The sequence below is a fragment of the Furipterus horrens genome, unplaced genomic scaffold, assembly GCF_987537825.1.
Source record: "Furipterus horrens unplaced genomic scaffold, mFurHor1.1.pri manual_scaffold_3, whole genome shotgun sequence".
NCBI classification, from domain to species: Eukaryota; Metazoa; Chordata; class Mammalia; order Chiroptera; family Furipteridae; genus Furipterus; species Furipterus horrens.
In genome coordinates, this window is record NW_028327173.1 from 102,760,728 (window position 1) to 102,774,314 (window position 13,587).

General features: G+C 37.0%; 1 protein-coding gene across 1 annotated transcript in view; it reads left to right on the plus strand.

The window, feature by feature from the left end:
* SEPTIN10 (septin 10) overlaps nt 1-13,587 on the plus strand; it is a 74,369-nt gene that overhangs the window by 51,960 nt on the left and 8,822 nt on the right. Inside the window, exons 6-8 of the mRNA XM_090269932.1 lie at nt 2,297-2,458; nt 5,343-5,439; nt 6,615-6,783. Of these exons, the coding sequence (XP_090126058.1) occupies nt 2,297-2,458; nt 5,343-5,439; nt 6,615-6,783 (428 nt within the window). The remainder of the gene's footprint in view (nt 1-2,296; nt 2,459-5,342; nt 5,440-6,614; nt 6,784-13,587) is intronic.

A 13,587-nucleotide genomic window follows, 5' to 3' on the forward strand; every position in this document is an offset into this window, starting at 1 on the left:
AAAACAGTATGGAATTACCTCGAAAGATTAAAAATGGAACTGCCTTTTGAACCAGCGACTCCACTACTAGGATTATACCCGAAGAATCTTGAAATACCAATTCAAAAGAACTTATGCACCCCTATGTTCATTGCAGCACTGTTTACAATAGCTAAGTGCTGGAAATAACCTAAGTGCCCATCTGTAGATGAGTGGATCAAAAACTGTGGTACATCTACACAATGGAATACTATGTAGCAGAAAGAAAGAAGGAACTCCTGCCATTTGCAACAACATGGATGGAACTAGAGAGGATTATGCTTCGTGAAGTAAGCCAGGCAAAGAAAGCAAAATACCATATGATATCACCTAATACAGGAAACTAAAGAACAACACAAACAAAGGAACTAAATAGAACAAAGAGCAGAATAGCAGTCAATAAGGGTGAGGGGAGAGGAAGAGAAAGGGGATAAGTAAGGGAAGGGTTTAGTCAAAGAACCTGTATAAATGACTCATGGACATGGACAACGGGGAGGGATAGGATTGCGGGAGAGGGGGTCGGTTAGGTGGGGGAGAGAAATTGGGAGAAAAGGGGACAACTGTAATTGAAAAACCAAAAATAAAAATAAAATAAATAAATAAATAGAATGGGATGTATAGGATTTTATGGATTTATTCTTTGTTGGTGAATTTAAAGCATAAGAGTTGGAATTAGAGCATGGGAAGGAAGATGGGTTTTCTAGATTGCTCAGGCTTTCTAAAGGAGAATTCATGGGTGGGGTGGTCTGGTTCCTTATCTGGTTGTTTTCCTAGTAGCTTTGTCATATACCTGGCAATATATTTATTCAAACTTGATGTCTTTTAGGTGGGTACGTTGGCAATCAAAAGCTTAGTGTCAGCCACTTCTATTACAATGAAAAAACTCAGTATTAGGCACTAACAGCAGGGAGGTACAGCCTGGTTTATACTGTTTATTGTGGATACAATTATAAGTTATTAACTTGGCATAATTTACTGAATATTCGAGTACATAATATTGAAGTTGGCATCAACTTCTTATATACTGTACTCTTGACTAATTTAATATGAAAGGTCTTTACCCACAATTGTTGGAAAGCTTTCTGTCATTTATTTCATGGATAGTTAGAAAAAAAATCTTTACTTCCTTTGGAGCATATTAAAACTAATAAATCCAAATATACCAGTAAATCAGTGTGAAACTGGAGAAGAGAAATTTAAGAATAGAATAGGAATTACGATTTTACTTTTCACTTCCATTCTGAAAATTACATTGATATCCTACTCTCTTGACACATGACTAGTTAGCCTGACATGTTCACTAAAAACAAACAACTTAAATAAATAACCAAAACCAAAAAATCTACAAACCCCTAATTTTGTGTAGGCATCAGTCTTTTATGGTGACATTAATCTTAGAGAATTAGCTTTACAAGTTAGTTGGCCTTCATGACTTCAGTTCTCCTCCTCTCTGGTTGGTGATAGGATTTTAAATAATGGTGAGAACGTTACTCCTTTGAGTTACAAACTCAGTCAGTTGTAACATTTCCTTCCTTTGGCACCCAGGTAGGAATTACTGATAGTGGGGCACAGATTGGATAGATGTTCTGGTGAAAGGGGACCTGCTGAAATGAGAGGCAGAAGAAACTTGACCTGTTCATAGTTTTGTGAGGGATTAATCATCCTAATTACTTAATGTTTAAATTATTAAAAAATAAAGTTAGTGAATTAAGCAGGCGGTTTCAACATTGTCCTTATTTGTGTATGACAGGATTTTAAGAGACATTGAGAGAAGAAAATGTGAGATTTCTAAACCAGAATTCAAATGAAATGTTAATATTGTAAAAGGTGTATTTCTTTAAAGCAGTTACTGTAAGGCCGGCACCCGTAGGAACGATCGTGTGGGGCATCTGGTGAGAATGACGGCTGGTGGTTATCGAAGGCGAGAGGCAGCCAGCTTTTTCTGTGAAGGGCCAGGCAGTAAACAACTTCAGGCTTCTCGGGCCATATGTTCTCAGATAGAACTCCTCGTTTCTGCTGTTGGATCATAAAAGTGGCCATAGACAACATGTAAATGAATGGGCCTAGCTGTGTTCCAATTAATCTTCATTTATATAAATCAGTCTTTAATTATTTATATAAACCTTTATTTATATGAACAAGACTGTAGTTTGCCCATCCCCTGATCTAGGTTAAGGAAATTTGTTAGAGACTTAGTGGTTTTGAATGCAGAAACTGCAGGATAAAAACAAAAATACATCCTCAATTATGTGATTTTGTTTTTCTTTATTCTTAATAGGTGAACATTATACCAGTGATTGCCAAAGCAGATACAATTTCTAAAACTGAATTACAGAAGTTTAAGATCAAGCTCATGAGTGAACTGGTCAGCAATGGAGTCCAGATATACCAGTTCCCAACAGATGATGAAACTGTTGCTAAAATCAATGCTTCAATGAATGTGAGCTCCTAACTGAATATTAATTTTGTACATGTGAAAAAAAGTAATTTATAGATAACATTGCTACTAATACAGTTTCACTTAGGTCTTCCAGAAAGACTAAACAACGTGAATTTTCAAAAGTCCAGTATAGGAAAACATTTTCTAGAATTTGAAAAGGTAAAATGAGAATATATTTTCTTTCCTTCCTATTTTCATGTAAACAAAGTGATACATTGCACTGGCTTCTGTGGCTCAGCTGGTTGAGCATCGTCTGCAAACTGAAAGGTCACGGATTCGATTCCCGGTCAGGACACATGCCTAACTTGTGGATTCCTTCCTGGTTGGGGTGTGTTGATATTTCTCTCTCACATCAGTGTTTCTCTCCTCTTTCTCCTTCCCTTTTCCTCTCTAAATAAATAAGTAATAAATAAATAGTGATACATTGTGAGACTGGGATACTCCTTTTGTAGAACCATACTTAAAGATACCTTCTATTCTTTAAAAACAGGAGAAAACTTCATTCGCTCCTTTGGATGCTTTAGAATCTTAAAATCTTTACGGAGATCTTTCTAATCTGTTATTTAAGTTCATTTTCCCTTATAGCATCACATGTACATATTAAATATTCATAAAACTAAGTTTACTGCAACTGAAGATGACTAAGTTCTTTGTGTTACTTTCTTCAGGCTACCAGATTTGTTATATATCTCATTCTATTTTGAAGGATCATGAGTTTTGGAATCAGACAGATATAACCATATGATCTTGTAGAAGTTATTAACCTCCCCTAAGCTTGTAAACATATCCACAAAATTGGGTTAATAATACCTATCTTTTTTTCTTTTTTAAAAATATTATTTATTTTTAGAGAGAGGGGAAAGGAAAAAGGGAGAGAAACATCACTGTGTGGTTGCCTCTCACTCGCGCCCCCAACTGGGGACCTAGCGTGCAACCTAGTTATGTGCCCTGACTGGGAAACAAACCAGCGACACTTGGTTTGCAGGCCGACGCTCAATCCACTGAGCCACACCAGCCATGTCAATAATACCTATCTTAAGGGTTGTTGAGAGGACACAACTTTTTAGAAATATTTTTTAATTTTTATTTATTTTTTAGAGAGAAAGGGAAGGGAGGGAGAAAGAGAGGGAGAGAAACATCGATAGATTGCCTCTCGCACACCTCCAACCAGGCCCCAGCCAGCAACCTAGGCATGTTCCCTGACTGGAATTGAATCGGTGACCTTTTGGTTCACTGACTGGAGCTCAATCCACTGAGGCACACCAGCCAGGGCAAGAGGCTACTACTTTTGTGCACTGCTTTACATGACGACTAACTGTTCATTCCATTTCTCCATTTTCCCTTTTCTTACTTTTCATATTCCCATTTAAGATACTTAAACTAAATATATAAAAAGCTGATTAATGCAAATGACATATAAATGTATGTGATCTTAATTCTTGTGTGTCATATTGTCTTTACATCTAACTTTATTTCTATGTCCATCTGTAATATGTTTCAGAAAGGCACAATTAAGAGACTAATAATGTCAATTATTAAATACTGAACACAGAACTTAATATGTTTTACATTAGACTTTTCCATTATATTAATCCTCAGCTTTAGACAGACCAGTTTGCTTATTGACTTTAAATCTTTCAAAAATTTTCTCCTTACCTAAGCTAGTTCCTCCTCTCTACTTGATTCATCTTTAGTTTGGGTTGTATCTTCCTGCTCACAGTGATCTTTCACTTCTCTAAATTTCTGTAACATTTAATATATTTAGCATTAGTTTAGGACTTAAAGATTATTTTATATTAGTATCATATATCCATGTACAAACTAAATATAGATATATACTTAATCTAGTTATATATATATATATATATATATATATATATATATATATATATATATATATTCTGTCCAGAAAAAGTCCAGCCATTGTTAATATAACAAGAGTGGTTTGCATGACATTCATGCAATCTGGCAGCCGAGAAGAATGGGCTGGGATGTACATGTGTGAACAAATGATGACTTCACTGTCCTAGTCAGTGGGGGCGGTGTTGAGTCAGCATGTTTACTGTGTGACTGTCAAATTCAAAATGACTGAGCAAGTAGAGCAACGAATCTGCATCAGATTTTGCATAAAACTTGAACATTGCTCTGTGGAAACTATTCAGATGATTCAGAAGGCTGCAGCTGTGAGCAACTGGTGACTGGCAGCTTCATCATGACAATGCGCTCGCTCATGCATCATGTCTTATGCAGTTTTGGTGAAACATCAGATCACCCAGGTGACTCCCCTCTATGGCCCAGATTTGGTGCGCTGCAGCTTCTGGCTTTTCCTAAAACTAAAATCACCTTTGAAAGCCAAGAAATTTCAGACCATCAATGAAATTCAGGAAAATACCATGGGGAAGGTGATGGCAATTAGGGGAACTCTGTGAGGTCCCAAGGTACCTACTTTGAAGAGGAAAGAGGTGTCATTGTCTTATGTATAATGTTTCTTGTATTTTCTTCAATAAATGTCTCTATATTTCATACTTAACACGGCTGGATACTTTCTGATACTTTCTGGACTGTGTATGTGTGTGTGCATGCACATGTTTGTTTTCCTCACCATTATATTTGTCTTAGTGCAAAGATAATATTAAGGGAAGTAATACCTATACTACCTATACTGGACATTTTGTTTTCTTTTTTATATTCCTGTAGTATTATACCTTTTATGTGGGGGATACTCAGTAAATTATTTTCTTTATAGGGACCGAAAATGATTCCTGTAGTAGAATTGGCACATATTCACTGTCAAGTTTTAAAATCACAGGCATAGTAGATCATTTGATTTTAATAAATTTGCTATTTAATTAATTTTCTGTGTTATATTGTGGTTTCTTTCCAGGGACATTTGCCATTTGCTGTTGTAGGAAGTATGGATGAGGTAAAAGTTGGAAATAAGGTGGTCAAAGCTCGCCAGTACCCTTGGGGTATTGTACAAGGTAAATGCGATAAACGATGACTAGAAATACTTGTCACCCAGTACCCTCAGAGTTACATTCAATGTATTCTTTGAGGCGATGCTTATTTTTTATTATGATTTGCTGTCAGAAAAGTTGGCCGTGTTCTGTTTAGCCAAGTCTGTAGAGGCCAAGCAGAGCCTCTCCATAATCTGCTCAGGTACACCAAGACATTTAGAAGTAGGACATACTGATCAGGCAGTTTGAACAAAATTTGACTGTAAATAGTAGTGTTTAAACATGATACATACACTAATTACTATGTAATTCTAGGGTACAATAAACCAACTTATAAATTTATATATTTTTTACTACAAAGTATTGCTAACTATTTCCAAAGTAAACCAGTCAGCCAACTAAAAAAGTTAGGATTTATTTAGCATTATAGTAACTAATTAGTACTATCTGGTTTGTTTACTTGTAATGGTAATTAATGAGGAATAGATTGCCCTTGCTAGTACTGGTACATTTTTAAACTGAAAAATTTATAATGAATGAAAAATATTGAAAATTTAACATTTTAAATACAAAAAAATATTTTTAAAATAATTGTACTTAAACAGGAACATATTTTTTGTAGTCTTCTGGTCACCATAAACAGAGGAGGACCATGTAAGTTTATTCACTAATTGTCTAACATGGGATTATAAATGGGACATTGTATAAAAAGAATTTGATTGTTATAGTATACACAGGTGGGATTCTTGAGTATGCAGAATTTACTACTTTGAAGTGAAATAATGTTATATATACATTTTAAGCACAATCTGAAGTAGTCTAAAGATGGTTTATACACTTCTAACACTGTATTAGTAAAATAAATGGATGTAAACTGTTAACACTGTATTAGTGAAATAACGGGAGAATAATGGTCACATAATATAATGCATTTCCTTCCAATTTCTTGTTTATCCATTTGCTACTAAACTTAAAGCAAGTCTCCCAGCCTGATAATTAGCGTTGCCTATAATTCAGTGTGTATTATACAAGAGTTTCTTCTTTGGTTATGTGTATAGAATAATCATAGCTGTTAATAAGACATCATTTCACTGTTATTTCAAATATTTTCTTTTATTCATTCAACAAATACTAATTGTGTGTCAGGGATTGAAAACTTGTGTTGCTGTTTCCTGTTTGTTTGTTTTTTTTCTGGCTAGTGGAAAATGAAAACCACTGTGACTTTGTAAAGCTCCGGGAAATGCTCATTTGCACAAACATGGAGGACCTGCGAGAACAGACCCACTCAAGGCACTACGAACTGTACAGGCGCTGCAAACTGGAGGAAATGGGCTTTACTGATGTGGGCCCAGAGAGTAAGCCACTCAGGTAAGGGACTTCTGTAAGAGGTAAACCAAAGAGGGAAGTTAGAGGGTATTGTACCTTTTTATATAACCAGGATGATGAAAAATGTGTTTTTCAGAAATTTCCCAATATGAAGTAGAACCATTTGATAATAATTACTGGGTTTCTCAGGTCACTTTGAAGGCTTCTTACTTTTAAGGGTCCTTTAAGTCCTCACCTGACTCAAGGAGTTACGTAGAAAGAAGAACATATGGCAGAAGCCTGCTCTTCCAGTATATGCTGACATGAATAACTAAAGGAAAACTTTTAATTTGGTTTTAGTTTTTTATTTATCTGAAAAAGATAAATAAAGTTGGAGTGTAACTCATATTAAATAAATTAAAAAACTATTTTTGTCCTGATGAATGTTTTAAAATTACTTAAATTTAGGAAAATATAAAGGAAGATTGAAATACTTGTAGGGAGTCAGAAATTAGACTGTTTCTTAAATATTAAAAATACAATTATAAGAATTTTAGAACCTGATGACGTTATGATCATTCAGTGTTATAAACTTGCTTAGTAATTTTTTATGCTGCTACATTCCTATTTTTTAAATTAAGATATGTAAATATGAAAGTCCAATACACTGAATCGTATTGGACAGCATTATAGGACTGTTTTTGCATGGAGGAAAGCTTGAGGTCTTTAAGCTATTTTAAAATTTGTTATGCAACTAAGGATTTTTTTTTCATTTGATTATTTGCATTTCAGTCATTTTCCTGGTTCTTGGTTTTTGCACCATCGTAAACACAAAAGGAAGGGGGAGGAGAACATTAAATTGATGCTTTTATTGCAAATGACCTGATTTAATAGATGAGGTTAAATTTTTAAATTTTTAAATCTATGGATTTAATTAGTGTTTTAGCTCTGGAAGCATAATAAATTAAAATTATATGTACTTAATCCCTCCTCACCTGTTCAGGAATGCTGTGTGTCCAGTTATGGGCCAGTTCTGGTAAAATGATTATGTTCTCTATTGAAGATAAGTCATCTAGAGTTGACTTTTGTAATGTTTTCCAAAGTAGTCTTTGCTCCTCCTCCTTTTGAGTCTCAGGGTTAATTCAGAGGTCTCTCTGTGCATTCCTGTGAAAGCAAGTGGGACGACCAAGAATGCGGATTCAGGGTGCCTGGCAGATCACACTCATCAGTCACCTATAGTTGATTAAGAAATGCAGGTTCAGAATTTCTAGGGATGGAGTCTAAGAATCTTCATTTAAAGTAATATTTACAGTTCAGTCATTTAGCAGGTATTTACTGTTTGGATCTATCCACCCAGCATGATGCTAGTCACTGGGTATGTATGCACTGTGGGATTAAACAAAGACCCTGCTCTTATAGAGCTTCTGAGGTGGGAGTGGGAAGAAGAAACTCTGGCCCTGTGTGGAAAACAGAGGATGGGGATGTGATCAGAAGTGGAAGTGAGGAGACCAAATTGGGAGGCTATTATAGTAGTCCAGGAATGGGAAGATAGAGGCTTGGATTAGAGTAGTAGAGCTAAGTGTCGCTGGTTCGATCTTCCAGTCAGGGCACATCAGAGAAGGAAAACTCTGACTCCAAAAAACCTCCGTTGCCTTGCGGCATACCTCTTCAGGGGAAAGGCTAAGGGAGTAAACCCCGACAGAAAATCCGGAGCCGGAGTCCCTAAGGCGGTTCGACGTTGTAGTCAACACCGGCAACTCCTGCGGCGCACGTGAAGCCAAGCTGTATTGACTCCGTCTTTCCCTTGGACCCTTCAGCTGCGAAGAGAGGGGGGGTCTGCTGCATGGGCAACAGCAGACCCTCCATATCACCCTGCCCAGGCTCTGTAGCTTCAGCTTCACTGGAGAGGACACTCCAGCGTCATCACAAGATGTCGATTCAACACGGGAGGAGACAGATACCGTGTCACTCCCGAGTCGGACTGCACAGCCATTCTCGGCGGTGCAGATAGACTCTTAAGAAGCTACACCATCGTCTCTCGAGACGGACGGCTGCCGCCGCCGGTAGAGGCTGTCAGAAGCATATTTAGGATATGTAATTTGAAGGTAAAGTTAATAGGGCTCACTGATGGTTGGACTGAGGATGTACAGGAAAGAGATGCATTGAGGATGACTCCAGTCACCATTTTTGACCTGAGAAACTGGATGAATGGTTTTGATGTTTATTGATATGAGCAAGATTGAGGAAGGGGTAGGTTTGCGGTGTTGTGGTTGGTAATTGAGAAGTTTAGGACATGTTAAATTTAAGTTGCTTATTAAATATTTGGGTGAAGAATCTGAGTAGGTTATTTTATAAGTAAATCTTGAGCTTGGGGAGAAGTTAATTTGGGATTCAACAGTGAAAATTCTAAGTATTTTAAAAGTGTCTACTATTTACAAGGCTCTGGACTAAGTGCTGGAGATATAATACTGAATATGGTCATACAGTTCTGGCTGTCATATAGCTTACATTCTTGTAGGGGAGAGCAAAATCAAACAGCTAATTGCACAATAAATTAATAGTTGTGCAATGTGCACTAATGAGGGATAGTATATAATGGAGGAGGGTGTCCTGGTTTAATCCAGAAAGTTGGGGAAGACTTCCCTGAGGCAGTTACGGTTTTGAGCTATAACAATGCAGGGAAAACAGAGCAAGACGCATGCAAAGATCTGAAGGCAGAGAGCAAATGGCATCTTTAAGACTCAGGAAGAAATTCAATGCAGCTGGAGAGGAGACAGTGGGGGTGGCACATGGTTGAGAGAACAGGTAGGCAGGGGTCAAACCATGGAGGCCCTGGTGAGGATTTGGTCTTTGTCCTAAGGGAAAGACACCGTCATTGAAGGAGTGATATCATAATGGCATTTTAAAAATCACTCTTAGCTGTAATGTAAAGAAATTATTAAAGCAATGTACAGAGATGCTTAGGGAGAGACCAGTTAGGAGAGTGTTGCTGTGACTAAAGTACAGCAATGAAAATAGAATTGGTCATGTTTGAGAGGTATCTAGAAGATGAAACTAAAAGAACTTAGTGATTGTTTAGATATGATAAGATGAAGAAGTAGGAGATGCTAGAGGAAGACTTCAAGTCTCCTGGATTTATGGTTTCATTGACTAGGCTATGCTGTTCATCAAGACAGGTGTCTCTGGAGGAAGACTAGCTTTTTTGAAGGGGGTGGAGGGGCAGCAATGATCGGGGTAATGAAGATCATAAGCTGAGTTTGGGACCTGCTGACTTTGAGTTTTCCTCTGAAACATCCAAGTAACAATGTCAAATGTCACTTTGGATATTTACCTGGAGCCTAAAAGACTGAGCCAAAGGAGTAAATTTAAGAGTTATAGGCATTTATTCATTCATTCATTCATTCATTCATTTATTTATTTATTTATATTGTTTATCCTATTATAGCTACCCCAGTTTTTTTCCCTATTGCCCCCCTCCACTCAGCCAACCCTTCTAGCTCACAGTCAATCCCTTCTCCATTGTCCATGTCCATGAGTCATTCATACATGTTCTTTGACTAGTCCCTTCCCCTTCCTTCCACCGTTCTCCCCCTTCCTCCTCCCCTCCTACAGCTGTCAGTCTGTTCCATGTTTCCATGTCTCTGGTTCTATTTTTCTTGTTAGTTTACTTTGTTCGTTAGATTCCAGTTATAAGTGAGGTCATGTGGTATTCTCTGACTGGCTTATTTCACATTTAGATGGTTAATTAAATGTATGAGTATGGATGAGATTGTTTGGAGAGAGAAGCGCATCTATAAAGAAAGGTGCCTTGGAAACAGCCTTGAGTTCCTCTAATATTTGTCAGCTAGAGAAGCAGATAGAAGAGATTGAGAAGCCTTGAGCAGAGGAAGGAGGGAAACTAACAGTGTCATGTCTTGGAAACCAAGTGAAGAGGATTTCAAGACAAAAAGAAGAGGTCAGTTGTGAAGTTGAGGATCAGGTTTTCGCTGTAGAAGTACAGCAATGCAATGAAATCTAGATGCTTCCTTTACATTTCTTAGAAAATAATGAATATCTCTCCATCTAAAACAAAAAGAGCAATAGTTGGAAGACTGCATAGGCCAAGACTTACAGCTTCAAAGGAAATGTTTAGAACAAGTAGAAATCAGTTTTATTCTAGTGCTGGGAGTGAAATAAATGTGCTGAAACCATTTCCAGCCTCTTTATTCTCTGCTCAACAATTCATAGCCCAGGAATGGGCTATAAGGTGTTCAGCAGGCCTAGCTTAGGACATGTACCCATGTTTTGGCGAGGGGTGTTATGAACCTGATTAATTGTCCCACCAGACTGTATCCATGGTGGAGAGTTAGTGCTCTAAAAGGTAATCAGAGGAATGATACCAAAAGGAGGTAGACAGATTGTGGGCAGTCAGAGTCAATGACTGCTCAGACCATCCATTTTTAAGCATTTCATCAGTTTGGTTAGCATCTGCTAACTGATCAGATGAAGAATGGAAAACTGGAAAAGGGGGTTTTTCCAGTTTAGGTCAAGTTATACAGGTTGGGTACAGAGCAGTGACTTCAGGTTGCTTGCAGAGGATAAGCGAGAGCAATGGGGAGGGAACTAGGTGTCCGTGTGAGGGAGCCTCTGTGTACATACCTAGGAGTCCGAGTTCTGTGCCCTTTTCTGTCCTTGAGGCAGAAGACATTTCATACTGCATTTCTTGGGTCAGATACAGCAAAGTGTCTCTTCTCTTGGTACTTTCTCATTTGTGGATAAATTATTTGATAAAGTTTATATAGTTTATTATAGCTTGATGTCTTAAGGTTTTATTTTTGTAGTTTCAAGAAGTTATATTCTATTTTCTGGAAACTGTTTCCCATTTAATTTGGGATATATATAACAATACTCACTATAATTTGGTTGACATGTAAAGTCTGTCCCTCAATATGAATCTATATATGAATAAAAAAAGTTACATGAACCTGTTAAGATGGCCTTTATTTCTCTTTACTACACAGCCCTCTTCATTGCCGGTCCTTCAGCTTATTTTTCCATTTATGTTTTATTGAATCATTCTGCCAAGTCATGGTTAGTGTCCTAATCTACCAGCACTGATCATTTTCTTATCATGAAGTCCAAGTAATTGGCAGTATGTTTTTATTATCTCAATTAACTGATCTTGAATCACTTAAGCTATATGAAACATAGTTTTATAAACCTACTTAAATCCCCAAGTTAATTTAGATTAACATAACCAGTCTTGTTCCCAGTCAATCACCTTTAATATTTGAGTACAAAATCACTGTCCTTGAAGTGTTGTAGAACCTACAGTTTTAAAAGGAAGGGTTTTGTAGTATTTAAAGCTTGCTTAAGTGTTTGACATAATTGTTTTGTGTCATAAAATGTTGTGTCTTTGGAACTCTCAATACATAAAGAGTTAGCTTCTAAACATTTAGTCTACAGTAGAAATGGAAAAAGTCCATCAGGCTTATTAAAACTGACATGAAACAAAGTGAAGGGGCTGGAGTGGTTTTCTTGATAAACATGAGCGTCTGAAAATTGTTTTTCTTCCTTTTTGGTTTTCAACTTTGCTTTAAATTGGTGATACTTGCAATTATAGTACTATATTACATACATTAAACATTCATGACAACAGGGCTAGTTTTATACTGTAAAAGGGAGTAATATAGCAAGAAAACTATTTTTTATTTTTGTTTGATAAGTAAACCCATGATAGTAAACAATGGTTGCATTAATTTCACAACACTATAAACTATTTACTTTTAGGCCCAAGGGTTTCTTTACTATCTTTTGAAAGACAGTGCAGGTTTCTGTACTACCAGTTAGCTTTATAATTTCCACTGCCCGAGGTGGAAAGCACTGTGGTGAGATGGGAAATGTGCAAGGCAGTCATCATTTTTAATCTTAATTTTAATTTTTTTTAATTTTAATTTTATTTTATTGATTATGCTGTTAAAGTTGTCCCAATTTCTTTTCTCTCGGCTCCCCTCCACCCTGTGACCCCCCCCTCCATCCAGTTGTCCCTCCTCTCAGTCCATGCCCATTGGTTGTGCATATAGTTCTTCTCAACATCTTCCTGTCTACTCCACTCCCTCCTACTATGCTTCTTAATTCCTGCATCATCTCCTTCCCTTTTCCCTCTTCCCCCTCCCTGTTGACCTCCCCCAATATGTTCCTCATACCTATAATTATTTTTCCCCTCTTGTTGCCTACTTAGTTTGCCTTTGTTTCGATTCCGTAACTTCTGCTGTTGGTTCTTGTGATACAGTTTTCATTTTAATGTTTGTAGTTTTTTTTTGTTTTTTTTTTACTGTTCATAGTTTTGATCCTTCTTCTTCTAAACCAGTCCCTTTAACATCTCATATAACAGTGGTTTGGATCTGATGAACTCCTTCAGTTTTACTTTGTCCTGAAAGCACTTTCTCTGCCCTTCTATTCTGAATGACAGCTTTGCTGGATAGAGTAATCGTGGCTGTAGGTTTTTGCTTTTCATTCCTTTGAATATTTCCTGCCTGCAGAGTATCCTTTGAGAAATCAGCTGATAGTTTAATTGGGACCCCTGTGTACATAATTCTTCTCTTCTCTCTTGCTGCTTTTAAAATTCTCTCTTTATCTTTAATTTTTGACATTTTGATTATAATGTGTCTTGGTGGGATTCTCCCTGGGTCCAGTTTATCTGGAACTCTCTGTGCTTCCTGGACCTGTAAGTCCATTTCCTTCCCCAAGTTAGGGAAGTTCTGCGTCATTATTTTTTCACATAATTTTTCAAGTTTTAGTTCTCCTTCTTCACCCTCTGGCAATCCTATAATTCGAATGTTCATTTGCTTATAGCTGTTGGAGAGGTTTCTGAGCCTCTCCTCATAT